The sequence below is a fragment of the Varroa destructor genome, unplaced genomic scaffold, assembly GCF_002443255.2.
Source record: "Varroa destructor unplaced genomic scaffold, Vdes_3.0 BEIS01000006.1, whole genome shotgun sequence".
NCBI lineage: Eukaryota > Metazoa > Arthropoda > Arachnida > Mesostigmata > Varroidae > Varroa > Varroa destructor.
In genome coordinates, this window is record NW_019211459.1 from 11,234,036 (window position 1) to 11,255,085 (window position 21,050).

At 40.9% G+C, this 21,050-nt stretch overlaps 1 protein-coding gene across 10 annotated transcripts in view; it reads left to right on the forward strand.

The window, feature by feature from the left end:
* Window positions 1-21,050, forward strand: part of Mical (Molecule interacting with CasL) — a 61,139-nt gene that overhangs the window by 11,978 nt on the left and 28,111 nt on the right. For 4 of the 10 annotated variants that reach the window (XM_086991972.1, XM_022809798.2, XM_022809795.2 and 1 more), the window contains 5 exons: window positions 15,556-15,907; window positions 16,538-16,675; window positions 16,842-16,934; window positions 19,693-19,863; window positions 20,270-20,806. In XM_086991972.1, the coding sequence (XP_086848098.1) occupies window positions 15,761-15,907; window positions 16,538-16,675; window positions 16,842-16,934; window positions 19,693-19,863; window positions 20,270-20,806 (1,086 nt within the window). In that variant the 5' untranslated portion in view covers window positions 15,556-15,760. Of the gene's footprint in view, window positions 1-6,430; window positions 6,577-6,718; window positions 6,868-12,314; window positions 12,443-12,718; window positions 13,259-15,555; window positions 15,908-16,537; window positions 16,676-16,841; window positions 16,935-19,692; window positions 19,864-20,269; window positions 20,807-21,050 lie in introns of those variants that run through there. The other 6 variants (XM_086991973.1, XM_086991975.1, XM_086991976.1 and 3 more) reach the window with 5 other exon arrangements.

Genomic DNA, 21,050 nt, shown 5'->3' on the forward strand with positions numbered 1-21,050 from the left:
GAAAAAGCCATGGGGATGTAGGAAGCGATGCCGAGAAGCTATTTTTTTTACCCTTCTTATTAAAAATAAAAGGAAGGGGAAGAAAAATCTGCCCTTCGCAAGGCAGATTTGCCTGCGACGGCTCGTGAACGGTTGAAGAGTTGTGATCGGGTTAGAAGTAACATGTTGGGCTTCTTTGATCAGTCGTTTAAGGGGTTCCTAGTAGCGCTAATTTTGGTGATAGTTGGTGGGCGAGCAGATATAAGTCTGACGCACAGGGCATGCAAGTTGTAATCTATTGAAATAGCTCGTTTCTGTTGCTGTGGGTTGCTCTATTTAAATTGACTGACGGTATCATCCTTGTCTTGATCTACTATTCAGGAAACAAAACCAATCTCTGCGAGGAACCTATTATTGATGACTCAAGAGGCAAGTCACCTTTATGATTATAAATGAGCGTCATGCAACAAGAAATGCTGCGATCAATATACTGCTAGGGTGCCATAATGCTTAGCAACGATTCTTTATGCTCTTTAGATTTTTTTTTTCTTAAAAATTCTGTAATAATTCCAACCTTGCATAGCCAATCTGAATAGATGCACTCACAAAACAGCGGAAACATTACACAACATCTAGACTATAACGATACTGCAGTCATGTGCGAAAAGCTTTGAAGCACTGGCATTTCTCTATTCTTTAGTGGAGTTCATATAACGCCGTAGTTGGAGTTTTTAAAACAAAAAAAATGGAGCCCGTAAAAGGTGTGCCCTGGAATTGGGCTTTATTTGAAAGTTTCATAGCCAACGGTACGCACGATCAATGTGAATTGATTCACGTCAGCCGCCTGATTTGTCTACGTATGCTATTGACCAGCAGATGAGTTCGGATGAACAACGACAAACAGCCGTTAGTGATTTTGCTGCTTTCACGTCGGTGATAGCGTCTAACCGCCGGTAAGTTTAGTCTGGTAACTGTAATAATTCAAATCTCATATCAACCCTTAGGTTACGCACTCTGTCCTCGCTACTATTGCTCAACAAGGCCCCTTACTGACGCTATAGTCACCATTTAAATTTTATGTATATACAGTCTATTGAATGCTCTTAGCATCATTCAATGTTACCGGTCAAGTTCGAGTAGACTAGGTAAAACGAGGTCACATGCCTGTATACCCTATTCTTAGATAGCACCTACTAAACGCCGTGTCGTCCGTTTAATCGTTTTCGTTATCGCACCTATCCTGACAACTGATCTCAGGATACGAAGCGACGAACGGGTACCGGCAGAACGGTGAACGCTGGTGCAGTACAAGTGCAGGAAAGCGGCACCAAAATATCGTCGTTAAATACATTTCTGACGAGACCAGGCGTCCGTCAACTTGGCAAAACGGGAACAACGAGCCCAATTGACCCAATTGACTTCGCGCAGTTAATTTGGTTTTATGCCAGGACGCTGAGCATTGTGGACCACCAATGGATGATATGAATAGGCATGACATCAGTTCTTCTTGATTGCAGACCAAGCACTCGATAATCGATTATGTGCACGAACAGAATATGTTGCGAATTCTGCTGGTCAACTCCGCAATTCTGCTGAAATTGCGATGACTGGAAACTATACCACGATATAGTACAGAATTGCGACGTAATTTTTTGATCTACATCGCTGGCAGTGACGATGCTTGTAGTTTAGCTAGGAAGACTCCATTTAGTGGCTCGATCAACGGAATAATGTTAAATATTCGGGTATGCTGGTAATCTCCTTGACATAATGGTAGTCGCTTAAAGAAGAATATAGCTTTGAATTTTAGTGAGCTCCTCGTTGACAAAAGTATGGTTCTAAGTTCAGAGCTCATGTGGGTCTAACGCTTCGACGATGGGCATTGATTGGTGAGAAAAAAAGAGGTGTATATATACATATCTATCTACGTGGAATAGCTAGCTTAACGAAATCGGATCTCGTTGCGATGTCAATGGTTGGTCCCGTAATATTGACTGCAATATAGTCGAAATTTATTTTCATTGAGGATACCTCTATGCTATAGGTGAATGATCATGATATAACATACATTGAAAAGTACAAGGTAAATAAATAATAAGTGAAACATATAGATAATAAATGTAACAGTTTAATGTGGCACACATTTTCTTGTACTTTAAATCTGTTGTTGCAGTACTAGACACGATATCATTTATGGGAACCACTTGTCAAAGCACTTTCGATTGTATTTTAGTTCAACTTGCTTTTGTCTTCCTCATTTATTTCTCAGTTCGTATCGTCCGCTTGTTGCCATCAGGATAACGGTCACTAATTTGGCCTTTGGAGACAAAAAGAGGTAAAAGGCAACTACAGACTAAGTGTTGCTGATTACTTCAGGATCCGATGAGAAAGGGAAAAACAAATTTAATATGAATAAAACGATCAGTCGCTATCCTGTGTGTTTACACTGGCATAGGGCGTTTGTGGAAAACCCCCTTATACAACGTATTAACTATGAGGCTCTAAAGTTACTTGTTTATTATAATTAAATGGTCATTCAAAATTAATTTCTCGCCTGACAGGACGATGTACCTATGTGATACGAAACCCGTTTAAGCGTCACCAGTGATCCACATCTTAAATCATTTACATGGTAAAAACGACCCCACAAACTTTTTATTTGCCTTAGAAATAAATACAATTTGAAGGTAAAGACAGCGACAAACGCAAGCATATAGGCGACGGTGCCGCTATCGTGGGCACAATCTCGACCCGTTATCTGCCGACTCCGCTATCTGGTCCAAAATACGTTTTGTCACAACAGCAAGTGCCACATACGTTGTCTAGTGCTCCTCGACAAAGCTGAAGCATTTCAAACGAGTCCCACGACAGCTTGCCAGCAATAACATGAGAAGTGAAATTTTTCATCGAATCGCTGCGACGACATACCGGCTAATCTGCTGGGGGCACTTTTTCTTGCGTCGCACCCAGCGCTACGCTGCTTACTTGTAATCCTCTCGACTCCTTCCCAAAACCCACCCTCCTCAAAACCTTCCAAGCGTCCGCATGGAGTTGAGAGTGCCCTGCAGACTATGCCGAGGGTTGACACGCACATTGGGACCAACCAGTTTTTCCATAGCCATTTGCACCCTTCTGTACCAGTCCCTTCTTACCGCTAGACCGTCAGAGAATCATTGACCCGTGGATTTGACTGATCCTGGATTTCAAGGCGTTTGCGACAACGTCGTTTTTATTGTATTACTTCACATAATCATATCATATATATCACATACATACAAAAACATTGATTTCTAAATAGGCGCGTCGTCTCACGCGACAAAACGTCTGTTTCGGCCACTGCTAGCAGCAGGACATAGGACTAACCGCACACTTTAAGTACGATAACAGCTTGATTGTTGCTTGCATAGATCCAAATTCGGAAAAGACCTGTCGCAACTCATAACGAAAGGATAGTATAACTTGAGAACCGTCCCACGGTTTTGTCTTATAGCGATAAACATCCCATGTACCTGCCCCGTTTAACTCTCGCCATCGTTAGTACACCATCATCAGCTGTGCTATTAATGCTGCTGTTGTTTATGGCGATCAAAATAAAAATGAATATCAACAAAAGCAGTTGACAGACAAAGTGATGTTTTATGCAGATATTATTTAAAGGGCTTCCTTCGTATTTTAGCGTGTATCCGAACGCTAATTCATTGTAAGATGCCCACCAAACAGTAACCAAATAATAAACGCACTGAAGTGTCGCGATCACAGAGCAACTATTATTATCGTAGTTATCTCTGTGCATGTACAAATGAGTAAATATATAAATATCATACGCGGATCGTTACATTTGTAACCATTAGAATTCAAGTCTGAACGTGGTCATGCCAAGTTAACATGCCTCGCTGTAGAAGTGGATAGGAATCGACGTAGAGGTGACAAAAGTAATAACAAAAGCAGAGCCATTCGTTTTCACATGTCTAATAAAAATCATTAAAGTTATACAAAACGTTTGTTTTATATATATATAGGTGAACAATTTTAGTCACGTGTGCTCTTTTAAATCCATATGTGTGTTTTTCTTATTGGTTTTCTGTTTTGCTTTATTTAGTCAGCGAAATATGAATTACTCGGCTACTACTTCTATTGATATTGACTCTAGAAAGTGTAATGACGCTACAGTTAGTTGTGTAGGCCAGAATGAAATAATTGCCGACTTGACTGGCTGGCCAATTTGTTGCTGTAATGATAACAACGATGATTGAATAAGTGCTAGCAACGGATGGTCTGTCTTACGATATATGTGGCATCAGACGCCGTTTACATCATTTGTGCATTTTAAAAAGAAAATATTAAAGAGTTCAACTACATACAGTTCGACGATACCCGCTACCGAAAACAGTATGGCGCTACTAAGGGAGTGCGGAACCCAATGAAAACGAATTTTGATTCCAGGGGTCGCTGAATCACCATTGGGTCGTTTGTACACGATGACGAGCTGGTTTAGATACTGCCAATACCACCAATATAATGGCTTAGCGTAGTACCTAATTAAAAAAAAGAACAAAAAAATGAAAAGAATAAATTATATGCGAATCTATTTCTTATTTTGTTAGTATTGTTCGCCCTGGCTCGCCATTGGTAGTACTAACATCGACACTTCCGCTTGCGAACATTTAGGCTGCACCAACACCGATAGCTTGCTTAATATTTTTAAAGTCTTGAAGACTCAGTTTAGACATTGATAAACTGTGCAATAGCCGCAACAACAATAGAAATGAAAGCTACATAAATAGCGAAAACATTTGCGACAAATGCGGACCATCAATTGAAGGTCGTCTTAGCCGTCAAATGGTCTACGGCAGAGTGCCCTATATATTTACACCTCATTGCGTCCAATAAATATAGACATAAATGCAGAGATCATTGAGAAGTGCATTCAAATATCCTCAAAACGAATATTTTCAAGAATAAATTTCCAGGGGCCGAAAGTGGTGCTGATGACGGTGGGTTATCTGTCGACCGATGAAAAGAACAATTGTTGAAAGTCAGTATTGACCTTTACTTCTGTTTTTGTGGCGTCATCATTATCGCATTTCTTTTGACGAGACGCAAGGGCAAGATGAATTATTAAATTAGTTATGCAATTTAATCAGGTTTGAAAAGAGAAAGTGCACGGGAAACTGATAGCGCAGGATAACTGTGTCCGACCGGAGTGCATCTTTTGAGCGGAAAGGCTTATTCTTATCTGCGACATGTTGCATCTATATAATTGTTTAGCGGTGCTAACAACTCAAATTGTACGTTTATTGAAAAAATGACGTAGCATGCAAGTATACTGAATACATTGCGAATTCGGACGAACCAATTTTTCGCTAGATAGCAGCCTGCACTAAAAAAAACATTTACAGTTTACGTCCATGCGACACACAGCATATATGTTTATCCGGGATAGAGCGATTCAGGCGATTACTGGCGGCAAAATTCGTTTATTAAAACAATTTTTCTGGCTGACTCATCTAGGTGCATCGCTGACTGGCTCTTTATTAAACATCGGTTAGTCATTTGTCTGTTGAAGATATCTAGAACTGTAGATTTGTTTATCATCATCTACGAGTGAACAGAGGAGGACAAAAAGGTAAATTCTCTCAGCCATGTAACGGTCTCTTCCACCCTTTAGTGCCAGGTCGGCGTGTAACGAAAAAGAAGGGACATAAGTGGGCGAAGAGCGTTGCTGTTTTCATATTATCATTAAAAGTGTACTTGCTGTACGTCTATGTATCAGGCTATCTTTATTTCATGTTTGATGCGTTGAAAAATGGCGCTCGTTTAACACAATCGATTTGCTCTAGTTGGCAACCATTAACTGATACCGAGAGTAAGAACATATAAGCTCGATCAGGCCAGGGATCAATCACTGTCTATTCTTGTCAAACTTGTCATATCTCAGATGAAATGGTTGGAAAGCTGACCGTTATTGGATTATATTACGCTGGCGTTAGTTAACTGTATTGGCAGGTTGAACGATGTTAAGTTTTGAGGCTTGAAGCTGCTTTACGAGCTCCGACGTAGAATGTGTACAGTTACAATCTCACAATTATGTAGGAGCGTAATAAAATAAATACGAGATAAATGTGATTGAATAAACAAACAATTAAGCAATGGTAATTATAATTGGTAGGATCACTAATATGCATACGAACAGAATATCTTACCCAATCAAACACATGTGCTCTAACTGGCGAATTTAATAGCGATCTTTTCTCGCACTAGCGAACTTTTGAGAACAACTCTGAAATTCTATAATTGTTCGATGAAATATTCTGATATGTAACAATCATAGATTGAGGTGTTAGTAGATTTGTAAAGCTCTCAACGTCTTGTTTTATTAACGCTGATAATATAATACTGTTACAATGGGCTGTTATTCCTGTGATCGGTTCTGGCTTCTGCATGGACGTAGTCGATTATACGACACAATAATGGTAACACAGGCCGCGCTGGTCGCCGAGCCGTTGCAGGAGGCGCAGTTCATCGAGGCGACTGGAAAAAATGTGTATCCTCAACTGAACGCTTAAAAAAAAATCAACGAAACATCTACTACAGCAGGTAAAGAGCAAATCGACATTGACAGTTTACACAAGGCGTTCTATGGTCCCTTGCCCAGGTTGCCTAACCAGAGGTAAAGGATGTTTTTGAGCGCTGCCAGTTTTTGAGACCTACAAGGGAGGGGCAATAGTTTTACTAAATAGCTTAACAATATTATGTTCTTGGCAAGTGGCAGCCTTCACTACATGCCTGCACATAGAAGTGGTTAGTTTCACTACTCCGGATTAGTGAGTCTGCTCGCCCCCCTGTGAAGATAGGAAGTCTACAATATGGAGCTGTTATTTATCTGAAGTGAGTAAATTTGCAAAATCAGATGAATGAAATTTTAGCCACATATTAATTAATTACAATTGTTTGGCTACTGTATCTAGCTCATAATTACCTTTTGGTATTCAATAAATACATAAATAGTGGAGCCTAGGGTTTCAGCTTCGTAATGAGAGGGTGGGGATGTTGGACTTACCAATAATGATTAATTAAAGAAAATACCATTAAGGGTCCACAACTGCTACATTTTTTAAGCAACGAATAGTTAGTAGTTGTGAGAATATGAATAACTTCCGTCGACAATTTAAATCAATTAGACAGCACTGGCCGCATTGTCAAGAAACGCTATTTAAGTTCAAAGAAAAAACAATATTTTTAGCAAGAAATAAGCGACGCTTTGTTCGACTATAGGCAAAGCCGCAGATACAACGATTGATTTAGTTTAATGTCGCAAAAATTCAACGGTACCAGCCCAGTGTTGTGTACGGTATCGCTGTTGTATCCATTTTGTACTTGGAATCTGTGGTGTTAGTTTTGCGTTTATGAAGGATAACCTCTAAAAAGACGTTGTGATTCCCGAAAGTAATTAACTATGCATTTTTCTTGCAAAACGACTGAAATGGTTAGACGTAATTTAACTTAAACACTCTCCAGTTTTTCTAAATAGAGCTCATATCATTTCGCCATTTTTTATAAATTGACCGAAAACTAATATCATGCCATTGACACATAGAAGCCTTGTCGGTTTCTAGTTAATCTTTAGACACTCGTTAGCCTTATTGCACCTTCTTTATACTTGATCTATATAAGACCTTTGCCTGTGCTCCTATTCATTGCCCACAAACCATACCAGTTTTTCGCAGCTGCTGTAAATGCTAATACTAACATCGACACTCTCGAAACAGCAGTGATCTTGCTACTCTATGGTGCAGTTAATGACGATTGTATTCTGCGTACGGCCGCCGTCTATGCAAAACAGTAGGAAAACCAAATTTCGAAAACGAAACCAACGTACTAGTTGGCAAAGATCATCGCCGTGAGAGAAGCGGGCCGATGTTTACGTTCCCTACCGCGTTCAGTAACCGCATAGTTAACTCGTTTATAGCAGCAATAGCTGTTTCGTTGGTTAAACAATAAGCGGACCGTTGAGCGCAATTGTCATAAATGGTCGTTACTGTATGACTCATTCGGTGTCAATATTATCTAGGTGCCCAGCGACCATGCTGCATTGAGTCATGTTGCGTGTAATGGACAGCTCGAACGTATCTTTACCAATGCTATTTCGTAAGGATATAACAACGTTGCGGGAAAAGTACCTCGATATTTTTTTTCTATGATTTATACATATGACGCTAATTCTTATTCGGTCTGATTTTATTATATTTACTATTAGCAATATCTGTACGATGACGGACACAAATGTTTGTTTCGTGCCAGAAAAAGAACGTCTTACGTGACAAAAACAAAATACACGTTAATACCAAGTAACGGAAGTTGGCGATATTGGTTACACCATTGAAAACTGGAAAACAAGATATGTTTTAAAACCAATTGAGATAACCGGCGAGTTCATTCTAAAATTAGACCTTCCCTAACAATAAGTAGGTTTCAAAAGGAATAGAACCGATAAATATGAGAGAGTTATATGGAATGTCTAACATTTTGCGCTGGCGCTAGTAATTCACCGTCAGGATATCTACCGAGACAGATGATGTCTTACGATTTAGAAGGTTTTCGGTCCGTTGAAAACGATATGTCGTGAAAAACTTTTACTGATTAAGAAAAGGATCCGATTTACTCCATCTTAACCTAATCGAGAGGGCGGCATGATATAGCCAAACTTACGATTTCCGCGCGATTCTTATAGCTATACACATATTCATCTGACAGTCTTTTCTTTCTTATGGGGCATTGCGAATCTATCAATTATTGAGAGCGCATGCGAATTGTTTGCCATTACGCCTATTGAAATGTACTTCCAATAGATTAAGCAATGTGGTGCAGATTTATTTGAGTGTTTACCTTAGTCAATTGGTGAGCAGCTGGATTTAAGCATTTTGAAACGATCTTAATATAATCCTTGTAAACTAGAAATGTGCATAAAAGATTTACTGCTATGTCGGTTCTCCACTGTAAAGTTTTTCAGACAGGAAGGTTCCGCTCAATATAGACAATAAAAATACGTAGACAAAAGCGTTACCACCTGCTGACTGGCAATTCACTGAAGTTTATATAGGAACAAAACATCTATATCATATAATAATCACTGTTACGTCATAACATATTCCACTAAATCTAAAAAATTATATTTCGCAATATATTCCCTGTTGTCTTCTTGTTTATTCATATGTTTGGCCGGTTCGGTCGCGGCGAAGAATCGCTTTGTTTCCAAAAAATTGTTGATACTACTTATTACTATTTATTTTTTTTTTACAAGAACACGCACAGACTTATGCTTGTCTACTTTTCCTGCAACAGTTCAATATCGCATCACAACCCATCGTCATCATATACAGAAGTGCTCTCCGCTCACTAAACGATTGCTACCGTCACTTCCAGCTGTGCCGATTTCCTTTCGTGGTTAGTCGCCCGCCGTTCCTTGTCTTTGGATTATTAGGGAAGATTATCTTATCGGCTTGCTACTGCTTGATATTGTAACAATTCTACAAAGAGTAAAATGGATCGATGAGCTGCGACCAACTGCGTCCTCCTTTTAACTATTTGCTTACCCTTCCTCAATTTGCCCTTAGTTACTCTTTATCGATTCTCACACTTCCTTTTTACCTCTCCGATTGTCTCCAGCTCTGTGTTATCCTCTGGTAAGCATAATTTTCTGTGCCTGATCACACTTTACCAGCTCAACATTGCCATGACGAGCTGCATTCTGTTTTCGTGCCGCCTCGCTGCATTGTCAAGACTACTCACTTCCTGCACTCCCCTCTGTTCTAGCTGCTTCAGTTTGGGGTCCACTTCAACAGTATTTTACGCCTAATTGTGCTGCTTGCGTATGAACCGATAAATCAAGCAGACCTAAGTAACGAAAAAAACTACTCAGGACAGTTGTGCTCCGCTGTCTAGCTCGCTTTTCCTGAGTGGCGATCAACCCTTTCTTTGCCCCTTTTGCATGAGTGACGTCGACTGACTAACTAACTGACTAGCTACACCGCGATTCCAGTGTGATTTGTTGCTGTTGGCGATGATGATCGTGGCGGGTCTGGCTCTGTCTAAATGGTACATAGTTCGCTAGCTCGGATAACGGTCGTCGTGCTGTTTTGCGACTTGCCACCCGCAACAACTTATATCGGCTTCATGTTCTTTCTGCTTTGTTTGATACGTCCGCTGTTGAGTCGAAGAAATAACGTGTCAATCCGATAGTCGGTGGGCCGGGTACCTATCGATGTCGTTGACTGTTGAGGGCGACAATAACCATTGCGGCACTAGCACAAGCCAGTGCTAGCGGTAAAGAACCGATGATGCGACACCGCAGATGTTGGCGGTTCCGGTAGTGACCTGCCGCGTTAGTAAGCGCAGCCGCGTTCTGCGTCCGATCGTTTTGCTTTGCGTAACGTTATACCGCGCATGTAGCGTTGCGCTGGCGCCGTTACCGTTGCAGCTGTTCATGTCGCTATCATGTGGCGCTGTGAATGCACTTGCAACGTCTGCTCTTTTGCCGCCGTCGCCGCCGCAGATACCGATGCTGGTGCCGTTGTTACTCTTGTTGTCTGTGTCAAGCCTGAACACTGATTCGAAGCGAATTTCTTCTACGCACTACGGCTGCTACTACCGTTGTCAGCCCCACCAGCAGCGGCAAAACGAATTAGATGAAGCGGTACTGCTAGCTGTGGCAGGTGCTGCTATTATTATCACTGCAGCTAACATATTGTTATAGGACCGAACGGCGTAAACGTTCTGGCTTACCTGTTCTAGCTTTCTGCTCCTACAACAGTTTGTTGTTGTAACGGACCAAAATGGACTTTTTTTTTTTTTACTTATGCTTCATTCCCGTTTCCAGTCTCATATCCCCTCGCTCCTGTTCTTCGCCATCATCGACCCTTTGCGTTGCATTGACTGCACGTTTTAGTTCTTGCTTTTGCTTTCCGTCGTTGTGCGTCGCGTTTTCCTGATTTACGTGCAGCTGTTGCCGACGCCGCGTTTGCCAGTTTGGTTTTGATCGTTTACATCAACAGCACTAACGTCATCTTCATCAACTACGTTGCGTCAGTGCTGCTTAAGTGTACCACTAACAATAACAGAAGTGCTTGTAGCATTAAATCAACTACACTGACTGCACTGTAGTTGGTTTAATAGTAAACGTTATGGTAGTTATCGTAACTATCATCAGCTATACGTATCATCAGCTACAACTGCTATCTAATTTGCTTCGATGTGGCACTTTTGAGACATCATCTCGTGCCGAATATACTTGGACCAATTTGGAGCGTCTGCCTGCAGACGATAGTTTGCACCTGGGCATTTGGCGGCCGAGATGATGTTTGCCCGCACGACAAAGATTTCTTCCCCTGTATTATTATTTCTCTCTCTTTGTCATCCATTTATCTTTAGTTTGCGACTTTTCACGTGTCTCTTCCCCTTCCACCGCTGCATGGTTGTGGATGCTTTCGTCCCATATTGGAGAAATGGTAGAAATGACGCAGAGGTTTGTTCTATTCAGCAGCAATTTTTTTCGCATTGGACTGTTCAGCTACCGCCGAAGCGAATCATCGAACAACTCAGATAATAGCATAATAAGCAATATAAGTCGTCATTGTAGTACCAAAAAGGCTCTCAAAAGACCAAATGGACAACATTTTTTACTGGACTTCTTCACACTTCATCCATGTAAAGCACCTTATTCTAATATTACGTGCATTTATGATAGAAAATTATTATAACACCATGGAACGATATGTATTCACTTTTGTAGAAATACAGTAGTTCATTATTGCGTTTCATGTTTCACGTAGAGCACGTACAAACATCTTTTAGAAAGCAGCATGGCCGTAGGATACCTTACGTTTACCTACCTATTCTCAAGTCAACGAGCGGGAACAACTACGAAGTAATTCGCTTGAACACATTTTCAGATGCCATGCTGCCTAAAGCATTTCATTCTAGATTGATCGAGTCTCAAATTTAGTCCACTCAGCTTCCTGTTAAATTTCTGTATTTCTTTGCAGTCAATAAGCCGTAGTTCCCGGCAGTTTGCATTTTGCGCACGAGTTGTTTCGTAACAATACTCCTTATTATGTTGTTGTCAGCCAAGCCAAGTTCAGCTGTGCAGGCAACAGCCACCGACATCCCTATACTTCGCAGAGTTCGCAAATGGTCCGACGAGACTTCTAATGTGTCTTATCACCGAAAAAAGAAAAAAAATAAAAACAAACAGTAGCAGTAATAAGACGAGCAACAAAACCGCTGTTTTAGCGGAATGTGCTGCTGCCGCCATTCGAAAGTTCATTGTTCACGTTGTTATTCAGGTAATCAGCGGCGTTAATGACTCGCCACCGTGACGCATGCCCCTGTATCTATAATACGAACTATTGTCAGCAAGGCAAGGGCTCAACCAGTTGAGGGACGACGCCCAGACACAAAATTCGATGTAAGCATCGCTGGTTTGAATCCGCCAACGTGCATTGCTGCTTAATACGAATGTTCATCATTTAAGCAAATAAGAAGACTAGCCATTCTAGTAACATGTGGGTGTGGCGCAAGCAATTGCCGTAGGCTGTAGTCGCGTTTTTCTATTTTCTAATTTCAACATATAACTGTAGCTGAGAACAGAACGTCATATTTATTCTAATCGGAAAACGAACAGTATTATTATATGAGTACGTTATGATGCCAAGCATTACCAGCAGTCATATCGTAAGTGCTGGTTCGGGAAGTTGCAGTAGAAGTTGACATTAATCATCTAACGTGTACAGTAGCACCATTTTACGATACAGGAAGGACAGATTCACCATAACACAACCAATCGCGCTATTGCTAGTCAAAGAACATCAGTGCTGCACTTCGAAAAGCGGACAACTGCGAGTCTCTTTGGAGCCCGTTACCACAATGATATGCTGCTGTGCTGTTCCATCGCGTCGTAGTGCGAGCTGTCACAACAGAAGCAGATGCTGAACTATGTACGACGATCAATTATATCGCGCTTTGCGTAACTCTGCGGCCAGTGAGTATTAGCGCCGTGAGACACCTGAACTCGCTATCAAATGTGTCTGGGTTTTGAACATCGGGTAAAACCGCACGAAGCGCAACTCAGCGTGTTTTTTGTTCCTGTCGACACCCCTGAAGTAAACAATGCACATGGCGCGCAGGTCGACTCTTTAATTGTTGCGCTGAACTTCTTGAAGCAACAGTAATAACCGCCAGTCTGCGGGGCTAGTATTAACAGGAGAGTTCTTCGGATACAATGGTAATATCACTCGATACGGCCGTGGGCGCCACAGTCATAACAGTAGTCGTATAGCTGCCGTCATATCGTAGTAACAGTGGAAACGACTCCGACAGCAAGAATAGTGTAATGAGACAATTCGCGCGTGCGCACTAACCACCGTACACAAATATACAGATATTCAAGTAGAAAAACCCACAAAAAAAAAGCTCTGTCTTCTGTTTTAAATGATCTTCCCTCCTCCTCCAAACGCATTTTTATTGAGCGGATACTGAACGGTAGAAGTTTTCCTCGAAACGATATGACACCAAGAATAACTTAAGTGGTGATGAAGTTGTTGCTACGAACGAGATGTGGGTGTTGATAGATACCGTAAATTATTTTTAAATTGCTTATGGAGGCAAACGTAAACGAGGATTAGTTGTTGAACATAGTTCATAGTGTGAAGAAATAGTAGTTCTATATTAAGTGAATGAATGTACCTACAATGATATGCCTGTTATTATTTGAATTCTGTATTTATGTGACACGAAGAGAATGACACTCTTTCGATAATTGAATGTTTTAGGGAAATCGATGCCTTTAGAGACTGGTACCCTCACATCTATTGTGCTTATTACAGGCGGAAGGTAAAATTAAAGACCTAATTTTTATATTGTCAGTATGTTCACCATGGCAGAAACTCGCGCGAATCTTTTGAATCCGATTCGCGCATTTGCCATACGCCGTTATGCAAATTAAATATGGCGGGCATCTTAACCAGCTATAGGTTAACGTGAGGTAATTGCGAGTGGCATATGTTTTCTGTCCCTGTGATTTTGCAACGTTTCAAGGTGGAAGCTTAGCTTCTTTTTCGCATACGCTTATGTGATTCGCTTGAAATGCTAATTTTCAAGAAATCATCTGTTTTTAGAGCCATCACTAGAATCTCGTTATCATCTACATTGATGCGGTTGTGTCCCAAAACTAAAGGAAGCCTGCAGTCATGTGATTGACTTTTCTACACAGCCCATCCAGCCTGAAAAGTACTCAGTATTGCGGAGTTACATTTGCGCGACAATAAATGCATTGAATAGGGACACATCGAAGGCAATGGCCCGTCTTCAATGGTCACACGCGGCTTAACCGCCCTCTAGAAGATTTGAAACGAACTAGGGTCAAAAAGGGACAACTGTTAAGCAGACAAATGTCACAAGCGATAATGCAAATAGTAGATAATAATGCTACACTAGGATGCGTCACTGACCGAGTAATTGCCATTGTGGTCGACGGTTTTTCTCAGTATGCTAGTGTGTCTGTATCTGCATATTTCGAACTGCTTGTGGTGATAGAACGAACTATTTGTCAACGTCAATGAAGACTATGTCAGCAAGGGATTTTATTATCACTATTATTGTATATTTCATTCGTTTAAAATGATGTCGTCACTAAACAGTTTAAAAATAAGTAGACGGCAAAAAACTAAGCGGATAGTTTTTTTTTCGCGCGCATTACTTTTTTGGTACTTGTGTATTTGTTTGTTTATCGGCAGCACAACACACTAGGCACACATAATAATAATAGTAATGGCTATGGTTCGACCCTGCAGGGTTTTTGCGGATAGTAATCTAAAAAGACCCTTGAGGTAATCGTCTCTTGCGAATGACGTCACCTTGATATCATCATATGATTACCCTAACATGAGATGTAAAAAAAATAAATCAACCAAATAGCAGGCCAATTCTGAAATTGATCAGTTAACTTTATTATGACAACACCGGCAAAAACGGGTGTCCACAAACCATCAGAGATGGGTGTTCTGGTCTTAGAACACCTCAGTCTGAGATTTCTGAGTAGGTGTAGTGATCAGTGCGAAACACTGTGCTGCGATTCCAAAAAAGTCTAGAAAAGGTCTACGTTGAAGTCTATCTTTCAGACGTCAGTGTTTACGGTGCCTACCTATTAAAAGTACTCGAAGCAACAAACAAAAAGACAGACAGACAGACATGAATTTGCCCGATTTAGCTTAATAACTACACCTGATGGAGCTTACACTGAAAGAAAAAGTCGTTTGGCGTTTCACAGAGAGTAAACAATTGAATGAAGATGAGTTTGTATTCCAGAGTTCAATAGAAACGTACGTAAACGGCGATATATCTTTGTAATCGTCAAATCGGTACAGAAATTACTTTGATCCAGCAGCGGCCTCACTAACTTCGATGACAAGGAATCGCCCTTTTTATTCGGATTCTACTCCACTCCGTGCATAACTGGAATGCTTTATATGCTAATCAATTATCATTACTAAAAATATTTTCTATGTTTAACAATGCTTTCAGGTGTAACGAAATCACTGAAGTCTGTCGGTGATCTCCATTCAACTTAGAGCGTTAAGTATCCTGGACTTACTGTGCGCTGACACCAGTAGCTCATATAACCTGCTAGGAGCCGTTCAGGCGTTAGGGATGCGTCTAACAACGCGTTGATTTGGGCGCCATCAGGGCGCCGGGCGTATTGCGCCCACAGGTGCCGTGATATTACATTATGTCAGTGGGTCAAAGACAGACGAGTCCTGTGGGGGGCCCTGGGCCTCGCGGACTCGCGTCGCCTGAAAGTGCCTTAGCTGCCGACCGGTTCGAGGCGTTCACCTCAGCTGGCACCTTCAAGCAGGTGTTGACCTGTTATCGTCAGGTGAGACGGCATTCACAGGATTAGATATAGCTAGGCAAAATAGTTTTTAGCCTAATGTTAGCACCGTACGTAAAACAAGTCGGCGCCTTTAGGGCGTATAACATAGATTGACCCGATGATTTTAGCGGGTTTGAGCTGCATGCGCTAATATCGTTGTCTAAAGTGGCGAATAAAGTCACCGCAACAATTCTCTATGTCCTGACGCCCTGATGATAACCTTTCAAGGTCGCCCATTTTAGTATTAATGACGAATAAGTAATTGAATGCTATCCATTCATATAGATATAACGTATTCCGTGTGGGAACAGAAACGTACAGGGCGAAATTAAGCAGTGTTTAACCGCCATGAATAAAATCTGCGATTTTGTAAATAAAAATCAAGGAGAGTACTCTGTTATCGAAGAATTAAAACTCAACTGACTTACTATCCCAAGATACTACAAGCATTTCGTTTATATTTTTTTTTTTTTTTATTAAACCCATTCAAAGCGAGAAGGCCAAAATCAGTTTATCGAATCATAAAATATAGGCACATACATAGTACTTGCTACAGTACATACAATAGTGCTACATAGAGGGTGAACCGATTCGCGATGAACATCTCTCCTTTTTGCAATTTTTGTATTTCAGATCTGCGACATCCTGCAGCTAACACCAGCCCCATTAAACCAGTTCTATCCAAAGTTGAAGAACAAACTCAGGTCATGGAAAGCCCAGGGACTTTGGAACAAGCTCGATAAAAGGGCGAGCCAAAAGGAATATAGCAAGGTAGAAGAAATTTTTCTTTTGTGCTTCCTGTCGGCAGCAAATGGCAGTTCCAAAGCTATGCCGGAATTTTACACAACGGTCTGAATTTTTTTTACTTAGTTCACCTACTCAGTGCTATCATTTGCTGAAATACAGATTATTAATATTTCTCTCGCTCGACTTTTAGGGGCGAAGCTGCGAAAACACGAGAGTGTTGATCATCGGGGCTGGACCTGTCGGCCTTCGATCGGCCATCGAAGCTCAGTTGCTCGGCGCCAAGGTAACTTTAATCTACGTAACGCTTAAGTACGTTCTTTTCGAAGCAGCAGAGATAGCTTACATAAAATATATACGAACTAATCAACTAACTGCTCGTAACAGTTTCACACCCTCGTCACATATATGTTGATTGAGACTAAATAAAGTGAAGAAAAAAAAAGGAAGAAATAGCTTAGGTCAACAGAAACCAAAAAATTCCAATAAACTCATTAGAAACAAAACCTTCAGAGAAGAGACTTTTTTTTTCGCTAATTCACGTCGCTGGTTGCGGCTTATATAATATAATTTTAGATTTACATAGTAATAATAAGCCCCTACCTAAGAGAGCCCCTCTAACAACTGCACCTTATTTTCACTGGTTGAATTTAGTCGATTCAATATCAGCAGTCCTGCACTGCTGTGCAACAGTGGCGTGTCTGGAATCACGACTTTCGTTATGTTATTGTATTTTAATCTATCGGTGTGACCGTTTGAACTGAACACTGCCGTAGTCACCCCAGAATGAAAAGTGCCTGCAATCGTTACCTTTGGCTTTCTAATATTGCTACCGCCGCTAAAACAACAGAAATGGCAGCTGCTGTTATGGCCGTCAGCTGCTGTTATTATGTCAGCGAAATGGTCTGAGTAATAATTGAGTCTATTTAACTGAAACCGATAGGTGCTTTATTTAGTCGGCGTCACTGTTTTTGGTTGCTAGTCAGACTGGATCAAAACGATCGAAATTGGACGAGCCTGGCGTTTAGGCGCTGGATAGTGTTGTTTCGAGATAGCGTCAGCAGCGCGCGCTGGGTGGACGCACACTTTTGCTCTGTTTATTGGCAAATAATGGGAACGGTGTTATAAAATGATTTTCGAGTCGCCACTTGTGAGCACCATAGCGAACGGTTGATGAGCCGATGAAGCCATGAGCGTCCGTGATTTCGACTCAGTAATGATTGGGCAAGTTCACTATTTCTGCATAATATCACAGTGGTCGCCACTGTACTCACCGTCATTTCAGCGAAATTTTCGTTTTGTTTCAAGGTTCGAAGATAATTAACACACTAATTATCCTCGCGGCGACCATAGTGAATTTCCTGGCCAACCGGGAAAGACAGACGGACCGCAGCAGTTATCGCAGCCGGGACACGAAGCGATCGAGCGACAAAAATTTGACTTGTTTCTTTTTATATCGTCTTAACCTTTTATCAAGCGCTGCAGTAACTGGCGACTCGGCATTTACTAGCGCTCCTTGTATAGGTGCAGTTACAATAGTAGCATTTCTAATGGTTTCGCATTATGTAAGCACTGACACAATGGCGAAGATGAATGATTAGAAGATAGACGAGCAAACAGCAACATGAAGTATGATTATTGAAAATGAAATGAGAGTTGAGTTTCGAATCTAGGCAGCAACGATTTAAACATCTGTGTTCCGAATTAGTAGACAACGGTACGAAATAACCCTTCGAATAGCTTTAGCTATGTTGATCTTTCCCAGCTATGATTTACCCAAAAAAAAACTATGCCATCATCGAAATTCTTATTGACGTGACCCTATTAAACAGCTCTCTTGCTAGCTGAAAGATGAAAATTGTTTATTTTCCTTTTGGCTATTCGAGTATTCAAAAAAAGATTTAAGTATGTCAATATTTTCTTACGTCACTATATAAACATCCGCGCTACTGTTTTAGATAGTACAAGTTACACTTGTTAAACAGACGCACTGGCCGCTTTAGTAAGCGATTGAGAAACCGTTGTCAATTGGACAAATAATTACTAACACCTCGTCAGTAGCAGCGTCTATCGACAGATCTGCAGTGCTAGGACAACATAGCAGACCCGACTTAATCAGACCGGATACAGACGGCTTTGTGAGTCGCAATCGGATCATCAAACTCATTGATTATGGTTTCGTTTACATGCGGATCCGCTCCGCGTCTACCCACATGAAGACAAACGATTAAAACATTGATTTTTACGAACTCATGTCTGAAAATAGTGAGTTTAAATATAATTGTTTTCCGTAAATGCTATAGTATTGGACACTTTTCTGCACAGGGGCATCATTAGTATCGTTGATACTGTTTTGACCATTTGTTACTAAGGGTTCTTATTTTATAAAACCGACTGTAACTAAAACAATGAGTCCATGTGAATAAGTTAGCCGTTTAACCTGAAAAAAAATCGTTTCGTAAGAAGTTACGTAACTTATCGTCATTTATTTCTAGTTCAAATAGATGAAATCGCTCATAATGAGAATGAACGATTTACCAGTATTTCGTTATAAGAATATAATACGTTGCTTTAATTCGACATTTATCAAAAATAAGCCGCTGAAAGTAATTACTCGTCTTGTTGCCTGTGTATGCGTAACGCCGAAATACTCATATTCATTTGCGTATCGCGAACACTGGCAAAACCAATATAGCTAAAAACATTTGATGCCGTCCAATAGTCCCGCCTTTCATAACGCACTGATTCCTGTTGGTCCGGTCAATTTTTTGGTTGGGGTTGATGGGTCGTGGTGAAGTTACCCATGAAACGGTCATGCGCTCAGAAGACGGATGTCAAAATTCGTATACATGAATAATTACGTGCGAATAGAAGAGGTAATAAACATCTTACCTCTTCTATTCGCACGTAAATGAAGCAGGCGTTGATTTATGACGTTTTCTGAAGTAAAAGAATGAGCCTGTAATCTCTGCCATAAAAAAAAAGAACATCATGGTAGCATTAGTGTGACATTTTGCTGTTATCATTGTTTTGCGGTCTCACAGGTTGTGCTGGTCGAAAAACGAGACCGATTCTCCCGTAATAATGTGCTCCACCTGTGGCCATTCGTTATTCAGGACCTTCGTATGCTCGGAGCAAAAAAATTCTTTGGGAAATTTTGTGCAGGCAGTATTGATCACATTTCAATTCGACAGCTCCAGCTTATCCTCCTCAAGGTAAGCACAAGTCTGCAACAAACGCACACCATGTAGCTGTCAAATTTTAGGACAGACCTGAAAAACTCGAAGCGTCTAAATGGCCTTGTAGCTTTGCTATATATACACGGAACCTGTTTCTTATCAAGATCTCAGTTTACTTGGCATTCTAATTTAGTTACTGTGGGTAAGCTTTGCCATTTACATGTGCCTATGTAATTAGCACTTTGCCTGGTATAACCATAGCGGGTGTATATGTTTATCAAAGTGGGCACTCGCCAGAGTTCTCATTAATTAGTTATAACGAGAAGTGTAAATGTGCAAGTGTACGGGCGTTGGGCCTCACCTAAACTTTTACTGATCATATTTTTCAAGAGGTTACTGTATAGACAAACGCCTACTTTTTCGTAATATTCTGTTCCTTCAGGTGTGCCTCTTACTAGGTGTGGAAATTCATGAGAGTGTCACATTTGAGGATCTTATTGAGCCGTGCGAGGAGGATGGAGTCAAAACCGGGTGGAGAGCCCGGTTAACGCCTCATGATCATGAAGCATCACACTATGAGTTCGACTTTCTCATTTGCGCCGATGGCAAGCGAAACACGATTAAGGGCTTCGCGCGAAACGAGTTCCGTGGCAAATTGGCCATCGGGATTACGGCAAACTTCATTAATCGGCAAACGCAAGAAGAGAATAAAGTACCGGAAATTAGTGGGGTAACGTTTATCTTCAATCAGAAGTTCTTCCGAGATATGCAAGCGGCTACGGCAATCGACCTTGAGAACATCGTCTATTACAAAGACGACACACACTATTTCGTCATGACCGCGAAAAAGCAATCGCTTATCGAACGCGGAGTGATCCTCACAGATCAAAGTGATGTTGCTAGTCTCCTTCGACCGGACAATGTTAACCGATCAGCATTGCTGGATTATGCCAGTGACGCTGCTCGTTTCGCTACGAAGGTATATACATGTGATAAAAAAAATCAATCTCGAATAATTTTTAATTCACACTAATTAAGTGCATATCTTGTGTGTCATGGCTGAAAATTTCAACGAGTGATCTCTCATCGGCTTTTTATCCCGAACTTTAGCCGTCCTTTCTTCGTCTAATGAGCTTCAAAAGTTATATAAGGTAAAAACAGTTGTATTAGAAAGAATTTGACCCTTAATTGAAAGAGTATCAGCAAAAAACTAGACATATATA